This window comes from Grus americana, chromosome 17, assembly GCF_028858705.1.
Source record: "Grus americana isolate bGruAme1 chromosome 17, bGruAme1.mat, whole genome shotgun sequence".
Taxonomy (NCBI): domain Eukaryota; kingdom Metazoa; phylum Chordata; class Aves; order Gruiformes; family Gruidae; genus Grus; species Grus americana.
Genome location: NC_072868.1, coordinates 8,200,224 through 8,225,358, shown reverse-complemented (window position 1 = coordinate 8,225,358; position 25,135 = coordinate 8,200,224). Strand labels below are relative to the sequence as shown.

At 42.2% G+C, this 25,135-nt stretch overlaps 1 protein-coding gene across 3 annotated transcripts in view; it reads right to left on the bottom strand.

Moving 5' to 3' along the window:
- LOC129214440 (protein-glutamine gamma-glutamyltransferase E-like) overlaps positions 1–20,340 on the bottom strand; it is a 29,107-nt gene extending 8,767 nt beyond the window's left edge. The window contains exons 1-6 of one of the 3 annotated variants that reach the window (XM_054846027.1): positions 20,202–20,328; positions 4,654–4,712; positions 2,122–2,289; positions 1,353–1,595; positions 676–794; positions 45–173 (exon numbers count right to left, since the gene is read on the bottom strand). In XM_054846027.1, coding sequence (XP_054702002.1) covers positions 45–173; positions 676–794; positions 1,353–1,488 — 384 coding nt within the window. In that variant the 5' untranslated portion in view covers positions 1,489–1,595; positions 2,122–2,289; positions 4,654–4,712; positions 20,202–20,328. Of the gene's footprint in view, positions 1–44; positions 174–675; positions 795–1,352; positions 1,596–2,121; positions 2,290–4,177; positions 4,300–4,653; positions 4,713–20,201 lie in introns of those variants that run through there. The other 2 variants (XM_054846026.1, XM_054846025.1) reach the window with 2 other exon arrangements.
- Positions 20,341–25,135: the final 4,795 nt, after the last annotated feature.

Genomic DNA, 25,135 nt, shown 5'->3' with positions numbered 1-25,135 from the left:
AAAAGAACAATTAGTAAGTTGGACTTTTTGAACGTGTTGCTTACCATTGCACTGAGAACACGGCCCAGATATTTGGGGTCATTTCGGTGAGATACATCTGTGACAGGATCCTGACGATAGTTTAAGCTTCGATCCAGCATGGAAAGGCAAATATTGATAATATCTTCTTGAAACTATGTTACAGAAATAAGTTAGTGTTTTGGAAACACAGATTACTAAAAATCAGGATAAGTAGTGCCATATAAGTGTTTAATGTTTTTTTTTAATCACCAAATGAAGTGCTGCAGCTCAGCCAGGAATTACCATATAAAAATATGGCCTCAACAAACTGTGAAGATAAGAAATCAAAGACCTTTTCAAAACTTGGAATCCGTGGACTTAAGGCCAGGACTTTGCCTCTCAGCATTGCTACAGTACTTTACTACCCAGCGGACATTAAGGTTTCTGCTGGCTGCACCTCCGAGCCCTAGGTCATATCACTGACTAGTCAATTACAAATCCTCACATTAATCAGTATAACAGAGCTTGGCATGAGTTCTGACTTCAGTACCAGACTCCTGCTCTTCAGAGGTGTATGACTGCAATAAACTGGAAAAAGCAAACAAGCCCTGGTCACCCAGTTCATGTGAAACTCAGAACACAAAACACTGTCTGATGTTTCAGTGCTGCATTTACCTGGCCAAAGTTCCATCCAAAGCTGTTGATACGATTTTTGTTGCCTGCAAAAATGATGCCAAACTCTTCTAGCACATATTCCTCACACTCAGCCTTGTTAGGCATGAACACATCATCACCTGGAAAGCCAAAAGAGGTATGTACAACCACAGCAGGGAAAATAAAACAAAACCTTAGGAGCCCTGGTCTCCATCAATAAGAATGCTTGCAGATATCCACCCTTTGCTGCTCTTGCTGTTATAACCAGATTGTGAAACTCAGGATTTCCTATAATTAAAGAGGTGGGGGGTGTCTGAGCGAAGACAGAGGTATGACACTGGGAGAAGACGGCAGCTGGTAGCTATGACTCTTTTCTTGGTTCTACAGAGACCAGACACACTCTTCTAAACTTGTGCAGAAGCAGGAAAGCTCTGACAAAAGCAGAACTTAATCTGCTTAAGTTAAGAACGTAATCTTTTAGGGCAAGGAGCTCTCCAGTAAGTGCATGATGCAGGGCTGATTTTATGTAGTAGAAGGTCCTAAGAAACTGTTAAACCCTTGTCTTTTCTCACTGATACATTATGTGGTGAATGTTCAGCCCCTGTATTAAAGAAGTATAGGTCAAATGGAGAAGCTGCAAATATTAATGAAGCTACAAGCAATTTAGTTCTTTCAGGGGAAATTAGACATGTTCATACCTGAAGACCAAGGGTTAAAGAGCACAACAAAAGTGCCAAGGCTTGCTGGAGAGGAGCTGCCACTTGAAGTACTTTGAACACTCAGCTTGTAACGTCCAATGACAGCATTAGGTGGGCTGGAAATGGAGATGCTCATAGAGTTGGAACTGGTAGACTGTAGAACTGCACTCCAGCTGTCCTTGCTCACTGTGCTGGAGATACCAAATGTGGCCTGGGTCTTAGTCAGCTTTGAGGGTTTTGGACCTTTTAAGGAAAATAAACAACATTTTTTTTCCCCAGCTTGCTGAAACAGAGGTTTAGTCCTAGAATCATCACAGAATCATAGAATGGTTTGGATTGGAAGGGACCTTAAAGCCCATCTAGTTCCAACCCCCTGCCATGGGCAGGGACACTCTCCACTAGACCAGGTAGCCCAAAGCCTCATCCAACCTGGCCTTGAACACTGCCAGGGATGTGGCTGCCACAGCCTCTCTGGGCAACCTGTGCCAGTGTCTCACCACCCTCACAGTAAAGAATTTCTTCCTAAAAAAAATCAGCACCGATGTAACCCTCCCCTCAGATGGATTTGTGCCATATGTTGGAAACTGAAGGAAGCTACTGCTGCTAGCTGAGATGGGAGTAATACAACACACACCTCAAACAGTTCCATGGCTATGTGAACCAGCATGCTGGCTCCGAGGTATTATCTTGCTGTCCTATAGTGCGTATCAGGCCAAAAGAATGTCACAACACAGCATTATTCTTCCTGTGAAAGAAGTTGGGGCCATACCTGTTTCTGCAATGAATGTCAAGGTTTGCTCAGGCTGTTCCGTTCCATTGAAGGTGATGATGAAGGCCTGTCCTCTCCTCACAATCAACTCTTTGCTCAAAAATTTATGTGTGTGGTGATCTCTTGCATTTTCTTTCAGGTGCCAGTTGGTGCTTGGCTGCGATCCAGCTATGAAAAAATGAGAAGATCAGGAAAACCTGAGGGTACATCTAAGGAGGAAGGAGCACAGAAACACTTCATAAAGAGGAAGCAGGACAGACGCACTCTCAAGAATTGTGTGTTTCTTTCTACAGGTAACTAGCACTCATGTGAGGTTCCCACCAAAATGAGAAATAATTTATTTGTGAGCTTTTTTTTTTTTTGAGAGCGAGCGAGAGAGAGAGAAAGACTCCACCTTGCATAGATTGTTAGAGATTACCTGCATAATTATGAGTAGTATATCTGGGAATAAAAAAAATTAAAAAGGCATCTAAGAGGAGAGAACCCTGAAAGAGTTGAGTACTTGTGAGTTACTCAGATAAAGAATCTGACTGAACTCAGCTAATTCTTTCAAGGTGTCATTCATTCCCAGACATGGTGTTATAGTAACAGAGGCACAGACTTGCTGCCTCTGAATAAGAAATAAAGAAACCTGATTGAGCTGAGAAACGCTTCTGCATTTTAAAGCAGGATATGTGATCTATAGCTCCACTTACGTGTCAGGTACCTCTGATGTAACTGACAGCTGCTATCTGTTGGAGGCACCTAACAAGAATATGTTGATAGACACTGGGCTGTCATCTGGCAGTGGGAGAGATGGCAGAACTGCAGAAAGAACCCTACTAAAATAATGTATGTGAAATAATATGTTGTAGAAAGCGCCTGCGTGTGAACTATGGCTTCAGTCAGAGGCCAAAGAATAAGCATCTGAGATTGGTTTGGCTCTGACATCATCAGAGCCTATGGAAGGTTCTCTAGTCGAAGATAGCTTGATGGTTTAAATGAAGTGCAGAAGTAAAGAAAAAAGGAGATTTTTTTTTTTCCTATTTTTATTATTCTCCACCCCCCACCCAAGAGGGAGAACAGGAAAGAGTAAGAATGTGGCCCTTAGTAGTGGAAGACAGCTACCCTGTGCCATTATTGAGTAAAAAGTCATTATCCCACATTCACCAAATTTTATTAGTGTAAAGATTTTTTTACAGCATGATCTTAAGTTTATCAAGTTTAGGTAAGCCTTCAAATAACTACATTAGTAGCCTTAGCAATGTAGTCACAGTTCAAATGCATGGGACATGGTTTTATACATTATTGAGGTAAGCAGCATGTATTTTGATTTTTCAGGAATGTACCTACTTTAAAAAAAGAAAAACCACCTTCAGAAACTTAGCAATGAAGCACATCTATTGTAGAACAAGCTGAGGGGTGGGGGAGATTTGTCTTTAGAAAGGCAGGAGTTACCTGGCAAGGTTGGAAAAGCAACATGGGACCATTTATAATAACTATTAAACTGGTAATTTTGCATATTCATAAATATTAGCATATAAGCAAAAAACCTGAAACCCACTGCAACAAACCAACCACCAAAAAAATTCACTAAATTTTTGTATCCTCTCTACCTTAACTTCAGGTTTCAACCTTCTCTGCTCATTGTAGCCTCCCTCAGCTTTTGCAATGATACCTTTTTCAAGTTTTGCTTTGCTGCTTTCTCTTATGCCAGATTTGTCAGTCTCTCATTTGCACTTGTCTGACAACTTCAAATAGCTGCAGACTTTCCTTTCCTTCCTATTTGCAAAATGCAGCATTTTTACATCAGATAATATACGGGTTCTCCCAAATCTCATTCTGATAAGCCTACTTTTCCCATGCGCACAAGAAGTGAAAAAATGCAATTCCTTTAAAAATCTTTCTCCTAACTCTTGATGGAAGCATTTTCTCTTCGGTTTTTTTTTTTTTTCTTGGATCAGGACTCCTTAGAGAAGTAGTGATCTTTCAGTGTCTATTACAGACCTGAATATGAGGTATGGATGTAAGAAAAGAACAATCAGAGCACCACAGAAGGGGCTTCCCCCTCGCTCACCTTGGCCCATATCTGATCAACACGTCCTGTATAAGCAGCTTCTGGAGCTTTCCTCTGAATGGCCTCCTCTACTTCTGTTGATTCAAGGAATGGCTGGCACCTTTCACTTCTTTAAAAGTCTAGGTGTAAATTTCCCTGTTTGCAATATTTCCTGTTGGGGTGGAGCCTGAAATGCCGCCTTTGCTCCCCAGCCTTTATCTGACAACAGGGCTCGAGGATTCATTTTTCATTCATTTTTTGCCCTCTCAGTCCCCACATCCTGATCTCATTTCCTTGCGACTTAACATCTGAAGCTTGAACAATATTTATCCCTAACAGTCTGGCCACTTGTTAAGAGTTTCTCAATGTATTTAAATTTATAAGAATATCAGCATTTAGTTGCTTTTCTTTCTGTTACAATGATAAAATTATAGGAATAGTGTAACTCCTTGTACTGCATTGCTTTTAATTTGGAATACTTCATGAGCAATACTTACAGTGACTTTTTCTTTAAATTAATTCACTGAATCCATTTTTTTCTGCTGCACTGTAGTAACTGGAAAACAATGAGCAAGCTATTGCTTCTGTCCCAAATTTAATCAAGCCAAATTTAAAGAACCAATTTTTCGTTCATCACACAATTACTGTTTAAATAGACAAGCACTCCCTGTCATATTTGCATGACACACTACAGAGATGATAGGTAAGTACATTTGTGACTTGTGATAAAATAGTTATCACTGTTTTCAGCTGGTACACTACTATTTTTTTGATAGGATATCTCTGAACATGAACTGGCAATGACAATTTGTGCCCAAAAAGCTTTCACTTAACTTCAAGTGATTTTTGCTTATGCTTTGCCAGTGACTCCACTTTCTGTTAAGAGAGGGACTAATTCTGTTACTTTTATGAAATGACCTGTAAAATTTGATGTACTCAATGCACAGACTTAAGGATGCCTCTGAGTGATACGCGTTACACTGGACTGGTCACAGCTATACACCTTTCCAAATGCAGTTTTAACTGGCTGGGCTCTGTAATCAGCAGCCCAAATTGTTCCATTTTCAGGTTTGGATATTCTAGAATTGGAACTTGCTCAAGCCATTTCATATAGAGACACATTTTATTCATATTTCCTATAAGAAGGTGTTATTAGAAGAAACATTTTTTAACTGGGTATATTCAGATTGCTGCCTTTCAACCTCTGTTCATTAATACTATTTAATCTTAAGAAGGACCATAGTTTTATCACATTGCAAAGCCCAACTGTAATTTTAAAATTATAAGACTTTAATTCTTAAATTTAAAATTTCTTAAATTTGATTTAAAATGCTAAGTCCAAACCTTAGAGGTTTCAGATGTTAAGCTATACTCTCCTATTCATACTTTTAAATTCTCTTAAATGACACACAAATGACTTTCAGAATAAATTTGGTTTAAGATTTCAGCCTCTCCTTGGATGCACAGCAAACCATTTCTCTTTGATAGAAAGATTAGTTACTGCTGAAAGAAAACAAATATGTCTTCACTGATTATTCACCAAATAGCTGCCAATGCTTACTTGGTCACCTGTTTCACCTTTTTTTGTGTGACAGCAATAACATGCTGGATATCATTGTCCTATAGGTCAATGGCATAATTGTTTTGGGTATTTGACAGTATGATAGTATAGCTATAAACAGCATGTTCCACAGAACAGATATGGTCCATATGTTCTGGAAGAGAGTATGGCAAGGAGAACAAGTTGCGTCTGTTGCATCAGCTTCTGGTGTTTGTTCCCAGCTCTGGCTAAGTTGCCTTGCAGGCCTCTGTGTGCTTTGTTTTTGAAACTGATGAATGATACATACCAGACCTTTGGATTAAAGATTATGGGCGAACGTTGAAAATGAGAGTTGAATTAATGAGAAATATTAACACTAGTCAGAATACTAGTCAAGCAGAATGCATCTGACTCAGGCAGCTTCCTTAAGCCAGTAGTATTTGCAGAGCTTGTATGGTGGCTGTAAATGTAAGGATTGCACAGATAGGTGCTTAAAACTCTGGTGGATAGCAAGAGAAGATTATTTTGGACCTCAGAAAATGAAAGCTCTAAGCCATCTTAGTATTTTGTTTCATGTACCCAGAATAAGCTATATCAGAACCATCTTTTGCAAACCGGTTCAGTCATAGAACTCATTACATCCTTTTTCAGTGATTTCTTCCCTCACCCCAGTAACTCTGTTAAAGAAATCAATATATAGAAGAAAGAGTTCAGCACTGAACAAGGACATCTTTTGTAATAGACTAATTCCCCTCAGCAGTACTTTCTCTCTTTCTTTGCACTGTCATTCTCTTCCCCACCAACTCTGTATAAATCCAGAGTGGCATTTGAATTGTAGTAAATGTCACCTATTATTAATTGTGCCTTTGTTTCAGGATGGGAAGTCAGTCCCCAGAATAGCCTATCTGCTCCTGTATTCTTTCTGAGCTCTTCCTTACATACTCCTAAAGCACTATGCTACACCATATGGCCATGATTCACTGGGGACTGCCTCAGTACCCTCAGAAGTTTGGGCTATTCTGTCTCCCCTCGCATTCCCTCATTGGATAATTAAGCAAGGAATTTCATCAGGAAAATCCACTCCTGCTATCCTAGATACAGGAATTCAAGGGTTTTTCTAGAGCTGTACTGTATGTGTGAACCACACAGGGAGAGACCTGGGCCCCTAGAACAGTGGTACAGACTGACTCACATGAGCACTCTTCGGGACTAGAATCCCCTGATGTAGATTGGTCAAGTCCATATGGAAAAGCATTTGGCTGAGATCTTTTCTGGGCTCTATATGTTGTCCAAGACATACTACTTATTTTCTGTCTTCTGCTTCCATTCACAACGTCCCAGATAGCAGGGGCATTTTGAATGGAAGCCTGCTGCAGCCTGCAGCCTTCCTGAAGTCCCTGATTGTTCCCGAAGATCTCCAATAGCCAGACTTTGAAGGCAGCCGAACTTGGCAGAGTCAGCTCCCAGACTGTCTGTGTGAAGTAGGCTACCCTGTTAGCTGGGCTCAGATCTTCTCTTGGGATCTTGGCTCGTTCCAGAAGGGAGACTAACAATGACATAGTAGTGACATGTACTAATACATGAACTTCAAAAACTACCATGGGACCAGTACACAGGAATAAGCCAAACTGACAGCGCACACACTGGGATGAAGCTCTGCTAGGCTCCCCAGACAGCTCCCACATAGTCACACACAACCTGCTATTTATAGCTTATTATATTTAAATGTATTTCCCTACCTCTCCCATTTATGCACACCTCTCTTCCATTGGAATGGAGTAAAGACATTATTTGGAAGTTTTAACTTCCAGCTACTGCTGCACACTCATCAGCAAAGAATACCTCTTCGCAGGTGCCCATCACTACGTCGCTCTGCGTGTTTCTTCTAAGAATCCAACATGTCCCATTCTGCGGGCAAGCGCTCTTAATTCTAATACACAAACAAGATGCTTGCAGGTGTGACTCATGCCTTACTTGTAATGACACTGAAGCTTAAAAGTGACAGACAGAAGCCGAGATAATTACTTTGAGCGTGAAACTGTGAAACAAATTGCTGAATCCTAGTAGCAGTAGTGTGCTGCAGACTATCAAAACCCCTTAAAAAAAAATCATGCTATCAAATTTACAGGCTCTTTTTAGGTGCTTTACCCTTTTCTTTATGTACCACCTTCTGGATTCTGTTAAAGTAGATCCATTGGAGATTGGCCCATGGATGCATAAAAACTTTCTGGGAAAAAAAAGTGTATGTATTTGCAGGATGTGTGTGTTGGGGGGGGAGGAGGGGGACAGAGAGAGAGGGAGTGAAAACAGTTATGTGCACATGCACCCTCACAGCTTTTTACATTAAAATTGTGCATGGCACTGTAAGGAACATCCCCAGGCACTTCTGACATCTCCAACTGAACTTGGGCTTGGCTATTTCTTGGGCCCTGGGTATTTCACAAGTGCTGATCATGATCAGCAAATACCAGTTTGTTCGTTAAATGCTGCTATTGCTCTTGCATTTTATGCAATAAGAAAATTGTGGTTAAGAAGGACAGACTGGTGTATGACACTTAAAGAGGAAGTTTTTAGGGATCACCTTGCTAAAATGTCTTGGCTAAGTTATTGGCAAATTGTTGCTTAAAAGGAAGTGTTACAATGCAGAAACAATTGGTTGGGGAAAAAACCACAATTGCTGTAGATGAAGGTTTTTACTGTCCGCTTTACCGTACAGTTCTTTTGTCAAAAAGGATTTTTCTACTCAGTCCAATCTTTCAGCTTGACCTATCAAACTGTGTTTTGCCATGTATTTAAGCTCTGCTCAATGGAGGAGATTTATGAGGGAATCAATAGCCTTATGCCCATTGTATGCACCTGATTCCCTCCCAGCCTATGTTCAGCTCTTAAGCAGGTAAACATTTAGATGGTGTTACACTTAGCAGATGCATTGAGACAGTCCTTAACTAAGCGCCATCAGGCCAGGCAAACAGCAGATGCTGTTGAAGGATGCTAGCACAAGTAGATCAGGTCAATAACATGAATTATTTCAAATACAGACGAACACTTGTGTCCTAAGAGCTCATGCAATCAGTTCTGCTAAACCTGTGAGAATGGGGTAACCATGCCTCTTTTAACCTCCATGAGGGGAAAACAATGCCTGTCATTTCTGCACTCCAGCCTCTGCTCTGTGGATGGTTGTTTTTTATTAATTCCCTGAGCTTTTCAAGCCTATGTCACATAAAGCCAGCACAGCATGAGCTAGAAGAGGTAAAGCGGCATCATCTGCACTTGGGCCTCATTATATGTTTTTACAGAAGTCCCAGCAAGTCAGGCTAAGCAAGAACATGGCCAACCTTGCTGAAGTGTATTGGTTTAATATCTTTCCTCCTAACATCTCACTGCTGGACATCTGCTTGCTTTGTCTGTATTTTGAAGTGCCTTTGCCTTTCACACTAATTTTAACAAACAGTTAAAATGGCATTGCAGTTTGCTGATTCTGAAGCTACAGGAAGGAACCTAGCCTGTAGTCTATTCTTGGCACAAATATTCCCATTAACACAAGATTCATTCATACTTGAACTACTTTCTCATTCATTAAGTTTCATGCTATAGATAATCTGCAGTTTGCCATAATTTCTTCTGCACTATTTGCAGTTTTATAATATTTAACTCCAGTATGATAATGGATGAATTATCTTCTTTTCCTTGTATGTGTCTTTTGGAAAATTCAGGAAAGAAAAATGCTGAAACAACCTATTCATAATCTCAAAAGGTAGTGTACTCCAACAATTCAGAGCCCTTTACAAACATAACCCCACAGAGAAAGCTAACATATGGTACATTATACAGTTGCCCGTTCCTTATGCACAAAGAGACTTTTTTTTTTCTTTTTTTTCTTTTTTTTCTTTACTTACCAGCCATGCTTCCTTGCTCCTCTGTGCCTTGGACTTTGTATTTCTGTGAGCAACTGTAGGCCTATATGATAAGACTTCAAGCTCTGCTTGTGTAGCAGCATTTATATAGAGAAAACTTTAGGCCTCTCCTTATGTTCAAACCAATTATAATTCACATTAGGTGGGTGAGGCAAGTAAGTCATTCCAGTGGGCATGTAAACTTCCTAGTGACCATATATTAGCTCATGGGTTTTAATGCACTGCACTTATGCAATTCAGGCTATTTATCCAGAGGGTTGACTGAGATGCTTAGAAAAGTAGAGCATTTAATTGCATACCTGGAATCCAGAATTTCACATACAATGATGCGTCACTTGGGAAGGGATATTTTTTGAGTCAGTATGAATGAATATCTTTTCCCAGTATGATCCACACATGAGTATTCATGCAATAAAAGTATATATTCATAATAAAATTCATCCCTATGAATCCCTCCCTCCCTGTGAGTGTATTCATAAGTCTGGAAAAACCCCAGATCTTTTCATTTACCTCATGAGTCCTTTTTTGGGAATCACCACAGCAATGCCTTTGTGTCAGCCCCTCCTTAGAATCTCTGTGAATTATACTAATGGTATTAATGCTGTAAATGTAATGTCAGCTACTATTAGCCTGACAAACCACTGAATGCTGAATAGCTCTGAGGAGTAGATCTCAAGTGGTAACTCTCCCTGCACAAAGAGAAACTTAATCCTCATAAAATAAAACACTCATTTGGTAGCAGGTACAAATTACGACTGTAATTTGTACTTCTCTGGTGGTTACTCATCTAGTTTCTGATTATAAAGACACAACAATAAATGTTAAAATACTTTGATCTGCACATATAGGACATTTTATAGATAGAAAGAAAATGAATTTGTTAGCACGGCCTCACAATATTTCTTTTTTTCAGGCTAATTCTTCATTTTTCTACCAATTCGATCATGGATATCTCTCCCCCTCTTCCTCTCTCTGTCTCTTCCTGCCCCTCCCATACAGGAACTTCCATTTCCTTACACAGATTTGAATAAGATATTTTGTCTCGTTTTATTATTACTTCATCTCACTTATCTACAATGAGGAGAAGAAACTGAAGCAATCTCAGGAATGTTAGTGCTTACCTTGAAGAACTTGAAGGGCAAAAATTTCATAAGATCAGAAATGGGCAAGCACAGTATCTGTGTATAAAATGGGGCAAGAGGCATGAGAAAGAGCTCAGAAATTATAGCTGACATCAACTAGTTTGATGTCAATTCCTGGAAAATACTGAAATAGATAAACTTGTTAGCATCTAGAAGATGATTAACAGCTAGCATGGAGCTGCCAAGAAGTCAGTCAAGCCCATCTAATTTTTTTTCCTTGACAGATCAATACACCAGAGGAGAAGAAAGAAGTGGCAGCTATCATACATACCGACTTTGATTTGCAACAAGATCCCACACGGTATTTTCATAAGCACACTTTGGAAACACTGATTACACAAGATTTCTATTAGTTAACTGCATAACTTGCTGTAAGAAAAACAAATGCTGCATTGTTTCAATGGATCACTGTCAAACTGGAAGCGCATAGAGACTGAAGTGCCATTAAAAGCTGCCTTGGAGCTTTGACATTTGATAAATATGCTGTTTTCTGTTGTTAGTAAGACTTCATCTGAAGTATTGTGTTAGCCCTGGGCTAACCTCAGCTGGATGATGTCAAGAATACAGAGAAAGGAGAGCTTAAAAAAAATTAGAAGGATCAAGTTGGATCAGTCTAAAAGAGAGGCAACTGCAGAGATATGATGATTTTTGAAAAAGGTGAAAAGTAGTTGCAGAAAAAGGAAGCCAGTTGAGGAGTCATGGTCTTAAAAACTTCAGTCTTTGACTAAAGACACTGAAGTGAAACGTAAAATAAATGAAGTACTCAGCTAGACCCTCTAGGTAGGTTGTAAAAATGTTAATTGTTTTTTCCATGGAGATTAAGAATGGACTGAATGCACATTTGTCAAGGATAATGTATACGTGTGTAGCTGAGCTGTCCTCGGGGAATTTATTTTGATGTCAAAGCTGTGGCAGTGATACTTTTTCCCCTGTTGCATACTCCTGGTACTTGACGCTGAACTATAGGATGTAGACAGGACCTTAATAGGGAAACTAAGTATTCTGCATCCAGTGTTGATTCAGTCTCATTTGCCTTGCTATTGCTTTATTGCTGTGACTGACTTACCCACAGTGAATAAACTTTGTGTGGTGTCCTATGGTAAAGGGTTACCAAGTTCCTGACTAATATGACACACAAGCCTGCAGACTTCTTGTGTGTCATGTTCATCTTAAGAACTGCTCATCTCAAAGAAGTAATAGCACGTCTCACATAGAAACAGAGGAATGTTAGCACTGTATCTGTCCAGCATTGCACCAGCTGAGGTTCCTGTTTCTGCCAGTATAAGCCAGTTAATAAGAATCACAAGGAAGCCTCACAGCAGTCTTTCTCAATTGAAGGGAAAATCTGTCCTACCTTCAGTCACTTGGGTACTTTCTCCCTGAAAGAAGGAATTTACATAAGTGATCTGAAAATAACCACATATTTTTCTTGTGCAGAGAAAAGCTGCCTCCTTTTTAGAATCCATTAAAGTTCATTGGGTTTTTTGTACCTTAGAGCAATGAGTTTCACACGGTAATTATGAGTTGTGTAAATAATGCTTTAAACATTTCCTTTCTTCATTTAAGATCCACTAGTTCTCACATTGAAACTCATCCCGTTTCTTCTGTATACTTTTGATATAAAAGAAAAAGAATTCAATTTCTGTACTGAAATCCAACATGCTCTCTAAAATAGAATTAGCAAGCCCCAGTGTAAGAAATCTCACATGCCCATAACTTTTCCATGTTTTCCAGTAGCATCTGCTGGCCTAGTAAGCAACTGTAAGTGACCATTTCACCCTGCAAATCTTGTTTGTTGTGTAACCTTGGACCGTTACGGCTACAGCAACAGTACCACTAGAATAGCATTGGTATTTTGGCACTGCTGAAATTGTCCTAAGAATTTCACCTGGAACTAAGTGCGTGCATCTCTGGCCACAAATCTTTTCACTCATAGCTAGACGTTTTCTCCTTTTAGCAGGATATCATGTAGCGCTCTACACTGTGGCTGCACATAACTAGGATGCTTTAGGTAATGTTCCACAATTTGCCAGCTCCTTTGGCAGTGGACTGGTGAGAGCTGGACTTCAGCTCCAACAGTCTGCAAAATAGGAAACTGCCAAGGACAGAGGCTGCTGGGGAGTCAGCAAGATGCCTTTTTTTTTTGCGTCAGAGTGCTAGAAATCCCACCAGTGTTACTGCTGCCAAGCAGGATACACTCTGCTGTCACGGGTGGCAGCTACTGTGGGAGTAAGGGATACCTCTCCTAGAAGCAGTGATTACCATCCACACCAGCAATTCCTTTTCTCCTGGGTGCTCCCCACAGCTCTACCGTGCATTTCTGTCCCCTTCCTTATTCTATTTTCTTGCAGCAGAGGCAGTCAGATAGGCACTTAGGGGTTTAGAAGGGCTGTAACTAGATAGTTAGGTATTCATTGTATATTCCATAGTGGATAATTGTGTCTGATGCTGCCTCTGAAAGAGAATTCTTTGGAATCTGAGTGCCAAGAACAGGTCATGCCCACAGTATACTGGGCTGCAAACACTGTATCATGGTTTTGAGAAGGTTTTCTCCCCAGTCCCTGGCATAGCATTAACCTAAGCTAACCAAACCTGTTCTGCAGAATCTAGCACTGTACACAAGTGCTGCCTCTGTAGCTCCTTTACTCACAGCCACATGGCTTTTCTCGGCTTCAAATCGGACTGAAGACATTTCTACCCACCAGTGTGACATCTCAGCTTTGAAGCTATCCTGTGCTTGTTTTGAGTTCCTCCAGCAATAAAGCATCTGGTCAGTTTGGAATGCACGACTATGGCTAAAATAGAGTATCATCCATTTAGTTCCCAAACTAGACTGAATCTATGAGTCTGACTGGAATAAAGAGTGAACAAGATTTGGGAAGAGACTGGTGAACAAGAAACACAAAAATCAAACCAAGGGACTTTCTGAGGATTAATTCCAAGGCAATAGATCAGCCTATATTTGCATTTTAGAGACTTAAGTGAGTCTCACTGCAGGTTTAAAGAAGCATTAAAACATTAAAGACGCTGCCTTGTATGTTTCTGTTTATGGATGAGACGAAACTTCTCTAGCTGTACAAGAAGGCAAGTGCTTTGCCTTGTAAGAGAATGGTGGCTGCTGTGATTTGTAACCATGAGATAGGTTCAACTGCAGAAACTTACTATATTGTACAGGATTTACTTTTGAAAGTCTGAAGCGACTTTTAACTGTGAAAGAAGGGAAGGGACATGGATAAGTAACATGTTCTTATTTACAGATATTATGACTTTGATAGTATCCATTTTGTGTCCCTGGAAGCATAATAATTGCATAGCAAGAACATCCATAACACTATTGGCTTATCTTGAATTTTTTTTTATTTTATTTTTTAAAGTTAGTATCTGTAGTGAATAACATCCCTATTATATAGCTAGGGAAACCAGCAAGAGAAGTGCCATGACTTGACACTCTAAGTAATTTGATATCCTAAGTCCATCCCAGAACATTACTGTCAGCCCTTTTGTCCTATTTAATCGCATCTTTTATGATAAAAATATCGGAATAATGTTTCCCTTTGAATTTTGAGAAAATAACCTCATAATAAACGATACTGCAGTAATTATCTTTTGTGTTTAGCAGAATAACCATTGGCATGACTTGGTGGCTACACAGGGAATGAACAGGTCACTGGTACCAAATATCCCACAATTTTTAAACTACTGCTGTTGGTATTAACAATAACAGCATTGACTATTGCAAATGATTCTGCAAATGATTCTTGCTTTTTCTTTCCATTCAATTTAAAATGCTCGGTAGCATTCTGAGAAAACACAAAATCTGCAGGGATTTCTAACCTGCAATTTATGGTTTGCATCTGAAATCTGGTTTCTAAGCCTCACATTCAGGTAAACAGAACCTCTGTTCAGGTTGCTCATATTAATATTAGCACAGTTGCGCATGTGTCACTATACAAAAATGTTTAGGACATTTCCTGTAATTTCATACTCAGGGCTAATTTTAAGAAACCAACTTGTTTTAACAGTTATTTCTTCTTTGTGAACTGTGAAATAAGTCATTGGTATAATAGCAGAAACTGGAAGTGTGCCAAGTCTCTTCCTTTGGGCAAAAGGGGGAAAAAAGTATTGCCTCAAAAAGGCAAGCTATTTCAAGCTTGCTCTGTCCTCACTTCCCAAAATAGCTTGCTCTCTTCTTTGACCTTCTTCTGTAAGCAGACACTATTTTAACTGAAATTTTAAAATTATCAGCTGGGAGCGGCTACTGATGTAAAATGAATATAGCAAAGCTAATTGTGAGACTGTATAAAAGAGGAAGGTGATTTTATTGTAAATGAAACTGATTTCAATTGCTCATGTTCATTCTCCTATAGATTTAATTCAGTCAGTCTTTCATACTTGTTTTCCATACCAGCATTTTAACAAGGACCAAGACGCGTATGTCTGGCTAGTCCAACCAGGATTATTTGTGGTGAAACAGAGGACAAAGGATGCCAGATTTGGAGTCATCATCATGTTTCCTGGGTTCTTTTTGTTGGGTGACCATGTGCTCGTTTTGGAAGTGCCTTTTGTACCCTTCAGGGACCCAGGTCCATGAGTCATTCAGCAACGTTGTTGATTGACTGCCCATCCTTTTGTCTCCTGTTCTGTGAGCAGTCTGTCTGTAGTTTAAGGCTATTCTTCATTTTCCCAGTCTGTGTGCTTCAAGACTTTGACCGTGTTCTCAATGAGCTGCTGGTGCTGTCGAGTCACACCATTCTTTCATCCCTTCTTTTCTTGTCATTTCTTCTGGTGCTTTCATACATATGTTTCTATGTGTAATTCATTAATTTCAACCTTGATATTTCTATTACAAATCTCTGCATTACAGAAGTACATCAAGTCACACAAATGAGCTAGACAAAGGAAGTACAGTGTCTCAAACAGGTGACAAGCTATAGAGAGGATCCTGGACTAAGTACTGTACCTGTCACACTGAAATTACATTTGGAAGGACTTTTGTGCTGGTCACTCTGACAGAATAGCATTCATTACCAATGAAAGCCCATCAATGTAAAATAGCTCACTTGCTTGTTAAGGCGTGAAGGGTACTTGGGTTTTTTGGTGACGTTTTAGTCACCAAACTCAATGCTATGAACACTTTTGGAAGGAGGACAGTGAGATGAATCCTCTGGAATAACTGTAAATGTATCAGTGCTCTTTCACATACTATTGCTCCATTGAGCATTACCCAATAATAACAACAGTGCTATAGAGGCTTTTGTAAGAGGAGTTCCTGAATTTACATACTGCTAGCTTTGTTTGAGAGGGTCGACACTGTTCTTACACCTACGGATCTGGTTTTGGTTGAATGATGGCCTACGGTTTCTGGAAGTTCATTAAACACCATCTATCTTGTAGGTTGAGAGAAGTAGGGGTTAAACATGTATATATGAAGGTTTGAGAGAGAATACTGAATAGTAGAATACTGAACCAGAATAAACCCAGTGTTTCATGGAAGATGTTGCAGGTGAGTGCGAGATAATGCTCCTACCTGCCTAATAACCAAAGTTTAACTGTTGTATTTAATGATTCCAAAATTTTAACCCTGTAGTACATGATGGCAAGTGATGTATTAGGACCTTTCCTTTGAGGGAAAGAAAACAAAGAAACTACCACCAGAAAAAAAGAACATGCATAAATTTGACAGCATCTCAATTGAAATGTAAAGTTCATTTGTTTGTTATAGATGGAGCCAATGACAGCAAATTTTAAAATACAACAGGCAAGATCTGTGAATGGGTTCAGCAGACCCCTGATATCACCAGAAGCTCCTACAGAAGGAAGTGTTCCAGCCTGGTTAACTAAGGTAACTATTGATAACAATTGTTCATTATTTCTGTCTCCCACTTGCACCCTGTAGCTATTGTTAACAGTATCTTGCTTAGCTTTGCTTCAGATGGTTCTGTTTGTAATCTTACATGCATCTATTAAAATAGAAAGACACTGTGCTTAGTTTTTAGATTGTCGTGGCTAAAGACACCAGACTAATATGAACACACTGAAGTAATAAAGTCAAATAGATCCAATTGAAAGCTACCTCCATCTTCAAAGAAGAGAAACCAAGTTTTTCCTGGTGACGAGGAGAATAGGTCACCAACATGTACTGCAAAGTCTGTATATGTAACACAAAGTATGATACATACACATATATTTGTGCATGATGAGGCATTGTCTTTTAAAAGCTACAAAGCACCAAGTTATTATTCTAGGTAGATGGTTGTCAAGTGACTGATGCTACGGAAGAGGAAGTGGGAGAACTACCTAAATTATAAAGTTTAGAGATCAATTTCTGTAAGGTTCAATTAGTGCTACGCCAGTAATTGTAACCGGTGAAATGGGAAGACAGATAGATAAAGATTAAAGCTCTACGTGGAATAAAAGTTGCTTCTTCTCAACTCTAATTCAAAGCAGCTTTAGGAGAATTTAATTTTTCAAGCAGTGCAAAGGTAACTTTGCTGGTATCAGCAGACTGTGATGAAAGTTACTGGAAAGGATTGGAATGGAGCTGGAACAAGGAATATGCTACTCCTTTCACTGAATTTAAACAAGCAGTCATAAAAATTCCTGCCTTAAAATTTCTGAGACAAGAAAAGGCTTACAATAAGGAGTTTCACATTCAGTGATACTATGGGAGTGGCACTGTTACAAAGCAGAAGCGAATGAAAGCAAGTACCAATAGCATTGAAATTGCATTACCCTGGGGTTGGATCAAAGCTTCACCTGCTCTGAGAGAGACTGTTTAGCAACAGTCTGGACTATAGCAGTCTTTCGCCCTCGACAGCCCGGTTGTAATCCTGTCTGCTTAGACCCCCCTGAAGTACCTAATTTCAGGGAAATGAGTAGGCAGCAGAATACCATCCACCCAGGTGGCAGAGCAGGCACTAATAATAACACAGAGCAATTACTGTACAGGCATTATAAGTGGATCATCTCGCTTCTGCACTAATTGAACAACAGGGAGAGTGCAGTTATGTCCAAAATGTGGACACAAAGTTCCAGAAAAATCAACCTCTAAAGGATTCGTAGTCTAACCTAACCAGCCCTCTGTCTCCTACAGGAAGCCCAATGATCATCCTATTCTGCCCCTAAAAGGAGGTAAGCATGAGGTGTATTTGCAGCTTGTATATTCTCATTTACCTTGCTTGCATGTATTAGATTGGCCTATATGCTTATACACTGAGTTTATTTTTTCATGTTTTTCTGCAGAACATTGATTTTTGCTTCATGTTTCCATAGGGTGATGGATTTGCTACATATCCATCAAGAAGTGCTGGCTGACAAACAAAATGACATAACAGAGAGTCTGAGTTGAGATACATGGAAGAACATTGCTTAGGAGCAGTTGCTAGCCTTGCTTGACCATCATGCATGGGTGAGTACAGCTGATTTTGTCTGACTTCAACAGGTTTACTGCAGTTGCAGAAATTTTTAGTCTGGCTTTAACGCCCTACAGTAATAGTATATGTGTGTTTGAAAATTGCATTAACTCTAGAATATTAGGGAATGACCGCACATTGCCTCGAAAAACTACAGGTGAATATCTGCAGACCTTTACAAGCTAGCTATCACAAGGCAAGAGCAGTCAGGGAAATGCAAACAAGCACCTGCACCAAGGCCCTGGGAGCTTTGAGCTGTAACTCAAAACTTCCACCAACTCCAAAACTCATCCAGCCCTGCCCCAAAGCTTCCACCTGTCCCCACACGCTATCAAAACCTGCCCCGAAGCTCCCATCAGCCCTAAAACACGCCACAGCCCGACTCGGGGTCCCCAACGCGCCCAGGGGCCACCCAATAATCCTCAAGCCTTGTCGCAAAACTCCCACCGACCCGAGACCGCCCCAGACCCTGCCTCGGGGCCGCCACCTGCGGGTGACACACAGGATAGCCGGCGTCACCCCGGAACACCGGGGGCTCCCAAAGGCCTTCGCCACACGGCAGGCCCGGCCGGGGAACGGGGAGGCCGCGCTGCTCCCCTCAGCCTGGCCCGAACAGACCACTGCCGCAGTGGCCCATCGGTGGGCTGTTCCGCGGAGGCTAGTGGAAAGCTTACGTCACATTACGTTACAGGCAAAAATCTCGTGCAGGCGCAGTGCTACATGGCTGCCTCCTCTCGACTACGACCCAGTACTGCAGCGCCCGGCACTACCGCGCCTACTGCTGCCCCTCGAGCGCCTGCAGCGCGGCAGCCCGCCGTGCTCCCTGCTGACACCTGCTGCGTGCAAACCACCTCGCGCAAGAGCAGCCTGGCAGGGAACGCTCTCCACTGCCCTTCCCCGAGTCCAAGACAGTGCTGCAGCCAGCAGGTCTACGCATGCGCAATACATCCCGCGGCGCACAGCGCTGCCCTCGCTACACTCCAGTACTGCGGCCCGCGGGCGTCACTGGGTGCAGAGTACCGGAGCTCTGGCTGAGGGCTGTGCTTGCCGCCCGTTCCTGGGGCTCACAGGCCGCCAGCGCAGCCCGTCCCTGCTTGCTGCTGCTCTGCAGTGCTCACACAACGGCACTCCATCTGCTACCCACTCGTGTCTCTGGGACAGGCCAAGCTGATGTGATGCAGACATTGCTGCATGTCCTCCCAGATGTGAGCAGCATCTTCTGTTGCCTGTGTGTGAGGCGGCTGCTGCTCCCCGGGGGTAATAGTGTGGGCAGCTGCAGCAGCACCATGCATGAGCCTGTGGGGGGGTTATATGCTGGAGATGGCTTTCGGAGTGTGTGTTGTCCCTTCACTCTCCTCAGCCTTAGCTGCATTTGCAGCTGGCATGTCCATAGTGCCAGGGAGCAGCATGGTAAAATCACAGAATGGTTTGGGTTGGAAGGGACCTCAGAGATCATCTAGTTCCAACCCCCTGCCATGGGCAGGCACATCATCCTCTAGACCAGGCTGCCCAAAGCCCCATCCAACCTGGGGCACCCTACATCCTGAATACTTCCAGGGATGTGGCTGCCACAACCTCTCTGGACAACGGTGTCGAGGTGGGGCTGGTTCCGCCTCCCACCAGCGGGTGAGGGCCAGGCTGGCTAGTGCCAAGGGATCCCTGTGAGGTTAAGTGCAGCCCTTCAGGTGGCTGCAGGCAACATGGGTAGGGAGGTCTCCAGCCTGCTAGGGTCATCACTGCCTGGAGGCAGAGGTGGAGGGCTGCAGCCAGGCACTGCTCCTTACCGGCAGCACTGGGCATGGCCTGTCCATAGCACTGGTTTGACTTTCCCTGGATCACCCTGAGAGGCCCAGTACCTCACCAGCACCAGATGGTGCATGCACTTGCCCCGAAAATAATAAATAAATAAAGCACAGATTATTAAACCACCCCCAAACACTCAAACACTCTATACAAAATTACTGACAACCCCCCCCAAAAAAAGTGTACTTTCTGCTATATATGCTGAGTAACTTTGACTTGTCCTTAAGTTCTTACCTCAAAAAGACGCTTCAGAATGTCAAAACACATCTGCCATACTAGCTTAGCTCAAAAGCTATAATTAAGCGATAACACAGCAGCGTACCACCTCTGGAGACGCCCTTGAGCCTCCCTGAGGGGAGGCGGTGGCCCCGCCCCTTTCCCAGGTGATTGTGGGAAGAGTGGTGGGCGGGGCTAACTGGCACCGGTGCGGCCCGTTTCCCACCTGCCCGAGGGGAAAAACCTGGATTATCATAATCCTGGAAAATGCGTTTGCTTAACTGCATGGCTTCCACATTTCCCAATAAATGACTTCAATACAGTCATTAAGCCATTTTTACTGAAACTTACTACCATAAAGGAAACATTTGCCATTGCATTTGCACAATTACAGCTGTTTAATAAACCATTCCCAATACGTAAATGTAACAATCGGTCCTGTGGAAGCCAGACACCTTTGAAGACTACAAGAAGAAGAAATTGTGTCTTACATAAGAAGTGTTAATATTTCATAGACCTGTGCTGGTAGCAGGCTTATTTAAGGGTCATTTTGTGCAGAGAAGACTGCAACTCATTTTGGCAACCTCGCAGCTGATGATAATTTCACTTTTAGGGGGAACTGGTTCCTGCCTAAAGCCCTGATATTCCTCCCACTGCCCCAAGTGCTCTCCCTTTCTCACAACACAGCTCCTTTCCCATTTGTTTAGCTGTTAGAGGCCAAAAGAGTAGCCTTACGCCGTGCTTCTCCCTCGCACACAAGCGTGCCGCCTCGGGTGGTGGCTGTGCTCCGGGGGCTCGTGCCCCCGTGGGCTTTGGGGTTGGCTGTCGGTCCTCAGTACACGCTGTAACTAAGACTTTCCAGCCTAGCCGGCATAACAAATAGTGCTTTTCTTGGGCATATGTAAGCTTTTTTCCCCTGCCTTAGAAAAATGAGTGACTTATGACTTTGTTCTTGAAGTGGGCAAATGATGTTATCAGTCAGAGCACAGCACGCAGAGGAGCTCAGCACATGAACCCTTCTACCTGTCAGGATTTGCCCTAAACAGACAGACTAAGGGGGAAAAGCCAATCAGAACACAAGCTCCACGGCCATGGGATTTCAGAACTGTACGTGATCGGCTCTCTCCATGGTGATTACAGGCTGTTTTCACACTGCTGTGCCCAAACACGCACAGTCGATGCCCCAGCAGGGAGCTGAGGGGGGAGAGGTGAGTGAGGTGACGCACATTGCGCCTGAGCATTGTTTGTGAAACTGCTCGTTCGTTTATCCCCTTGAATTGAAATCGAGCTTTAAGCCACCTTCACTGTTAAAGGATTTCAGGGATCTGCTTCCATATTGCATCCAGCTGCTGGACAAAGTTAAAACAGAGAGAGGAAAAATAACAGTATCCTGTTGTTGTGTGGGAGAAATGCAGTTTCTCCAGCTACTATCCTTCCAACACAGTCATCCACTGTTTTCTGGAGATGCTCTCCTACATTCCACCAGTTGTCCCAGCAGCCAGGATGCAGAATTGGGTCACACGTGCTGCTTCAGAGGACCCCACCACAGATGTAGATGCACTTGCACTCAGAGGGGGAAGATGTCCAGCTGCATTTTGTGCTCTCAGACAGGAGCTCTGAGTGTTCACAGATCAGGCTTAGCTTGTGGGTGAGCAGAAATGCACAGGATTAGGCCAGCCAAGGCAGCATCAGCTTTCACCACTAGCAGAATGGACCAAGCAGCTCCCATCTTTCAGACAGCCTCTGCTCCACCTGTTAATGGCTGAAATATGATGCAAGGAATAAATCAATAATTGGTTAATTGGTCTGAGGATTGGTATGAAATCGGAGGAAGGTGAAAGCCCATTAGTGCTGGCATCACCCTGCAACACCCTTCCAGTAATTCAAAAGCACACAATTAGTAGCATGGAAAGGCCACAACAAAGCTCAAGAAAAACAAGCACTGAGCACAGCAACAGCAAGACAGCAATGCACAGAAGCAGAGTGATGCTGACCTCTGCGCAGGGATCAGCTCTTCAGCCCTGAGGATCAGGGAATGGTGATAAAGAAAAACCTTGCACCTCGCTTCCAGCATAGACCAAGGTGTGGAACTCATGGCTTTGGGGGAGCATGGGGTCACACACTGTGCCTGAGCACATGAAAAAGAGGGTAATATTGTGATATAAACTGCACCATGGTTCCAGCTTTCTCCCTTTCTAATATCAATTTAAGATGTTTACAGCATGCAGCCAAGCACAGCCTGTTCTGAATGCACGTCTGGGTCCCACCAGCGTCACACTGAGTTGTATACACGTCTCACGGGATGAGAGCAACTGGGGGTACCACAGAGCAGCAGCCTGGAGACCCTGCGTATCCCTGTGGATTTAAAAAGGAGGTGAGTCTCTTGCTAATACAGTGTTTTGTGGTTTTAAGCTGCGGAGACCTGGAGAGAACAGAATAACCTCTGCTGGTTCAGGCTCTCCTCTCCTTTCTCACCTCTGCTTCTCCACTTGCAGTATCACGAGTATCACCAAGCAACTGAAGTTATAACTGGAAAGAACTTCAGAAAAAACTTACTCACAAAAAGAAAAAAAAGTCAGTGATCTTAATATTTAAAGACTCAAAATACTCAAAATTCAGGATTAAAAAAATAAATTAGGTCTGAGAAGCTAAAGATAACAGAACAGTATTTATGGAGAAGTATTGCTAACTCCTACCATTCAAGCAGAATGTGCTCAACTCCTCTGGCCACTGAGCAAAAGAAAAAAGTTTGCCTTTAGAGCAACAAGGGTATTTAAGAAAATTACAATTTTTTCCTGTTCTTTTTCTTTACACCTTTGGCTCCTGAGCTTTCTGGGCACATTTAAAATCTTTTTTCCAAATGCATAAGGGCTTTTTCCTTGAAGAGAGAAAAAAAAAAAAGGGGAAGCAGATTCTCATATATTCAGATGACTGCAGAAGCTGAGACCCACATATCATGACACTGAGGGAGCTGATAGGCCTAATGAAGATCCCATGGTGAAAAAATGGTCTTTTACCACCTTCTGGTTCAAATGCAGAAGAAAAATAGCTGAATCAGAGGCTGGACATTACAGGGTTAGAAAAGCAGAATTCTCCCAGGGCCTCCCTCTATCTCCATCCCATGAAAGATTTCTCTACAACAAAGTCACATGGCTTCTTCAGCAGTTTGTAAAGTGGCCCGGATTTTTGCTTGGCTTTTCATCATTAAAAATTGAGAGCCTCAGCTGGCAAGCAGAGGGAAGTGTAGGAACATCAGTCAAGCTCAAATTTTCCTTTTACCTAAATCCAACTCACTGGTGCTTTGGCTTTACTTGCTCTTCCTTTCATCTGGAGCCTGGCTGGTGCCTAGAAGGTGGAGCTGCGCGTGCACAGCAGACAGTGCCTTGTTAGCGGTGCTCAACAGGGTGATTTATGGGAGATGAGGACTCAGCTCCTGGCTTCATGTACTTGCTGTGGGAGATGTTCTCCTGATGATAACCAATGGTGAAAGGGGTTTAGCGTTGTCATGGGAACAGCTGTCATCTTTGGTGAACAGCCTCTCCTCAATGTGAGGCTGCCTTGCTTGGTTACTGTACAAAGCCATTTTTCAGGAGTATTTTGCCTTGGATTTTCAATAATCTTATCTTTCCCAAAACTCAGGCTGCAGAAATTATGGAGATTATTACGATGGACGATGCTGAAGTCCTTAGGGAGAAACGGGCAGGACCCAGTATGTGTTTACATCATGAGCTAATCTTCATTTGCAGGGAAAGTGATCTGACAGCTTCATTATCTTCTTGTACTTAAAAGGCTCACTCTTGCTTGCACTGTCTCTCACATGCACACTTGCATCTCTCCTTCCTAACCCCAGGAATTACCAATAGGATTTGTTCATAGAGTTACCCATGGTGTGGAGGTGAAGCCAGCGCGCTGCGCAGCCTTTTTTAAGATGTGCTGATGCACTGAGACATTTGAAATGTCTTGTTTCATCAAGTGACATAGCCTGTGTAGAAATACAGCTGTTCTGAGGGTCCTCAGGGACTAATTCTTACATATTCCTGCACCCCCAGACTATGGTGGCAGAAGCAAAAGACTGGATGTCCTACCGTGCCACATCAGTAGCTCTTGTTAGGACCGCATGTTACCAGCTCTCAGGGATGAGGCAGCAGCAAAGAAAACCCTGACCAGCGCAGGAGCAGACTGCTTTGTGCTGACTGATTTAGTATCACAGCTGTCTCTCCAAAAAAGACCACTGTCGATAAATAAATAACTTTGGCCCATTCAGAATGGGGGGGGGAGGGGGTTTCTCCAATATTTTCCATGAAACAGAAACTTGAAAACAATTAGATATTTTGTTAGATTGTTTAAATCTTGAAATAAAATTCCAGAGTGAAAGATCAAAACACTTCACGTAGGAGGTATAAAACCATTTCATCACTTCTAAACCCCTCTTTCCTGTCTCCATCTATGAGTAATCATCAAATGTGGCATGAATTCACACGCAGTTTCAGTCAACCTAAAATGCATTTTAGTAAATTTACTGTGAGCCAGAATAGGACAAAGTATTATCAAAAGGACCTCTCTTAAGGCTCACTTATTCTCAAGACACTGAAGCAGGAGGGTAGTCTGCTACTTTCAACAAGGGCTGGGGTCAGGGAGGGGTTTTCACTCCATTTACTCATGGTAGGTGCCAATCACCATTTCCTGAAAGGTTCACAACAAAACAGGTTAGTGTCAGGACTAAATATTTGACAGCAAGTACTATGATAATTTAATAAAAGTCTTACACACAAATATACTACAGCTAATGCTGAAGTACTCAGTAAATTAAAGGGATTGCAATTAACGTGCTTTAAGGTGCCACATTGTTTCATTGATTAGAATAAAAGCTTTTCCCACTTGACACTATCATTTATAACTTTGCAATACAGTCTTTTCCTACCCACCTGGCTCTGATGTTGTAGGAGAGGGGC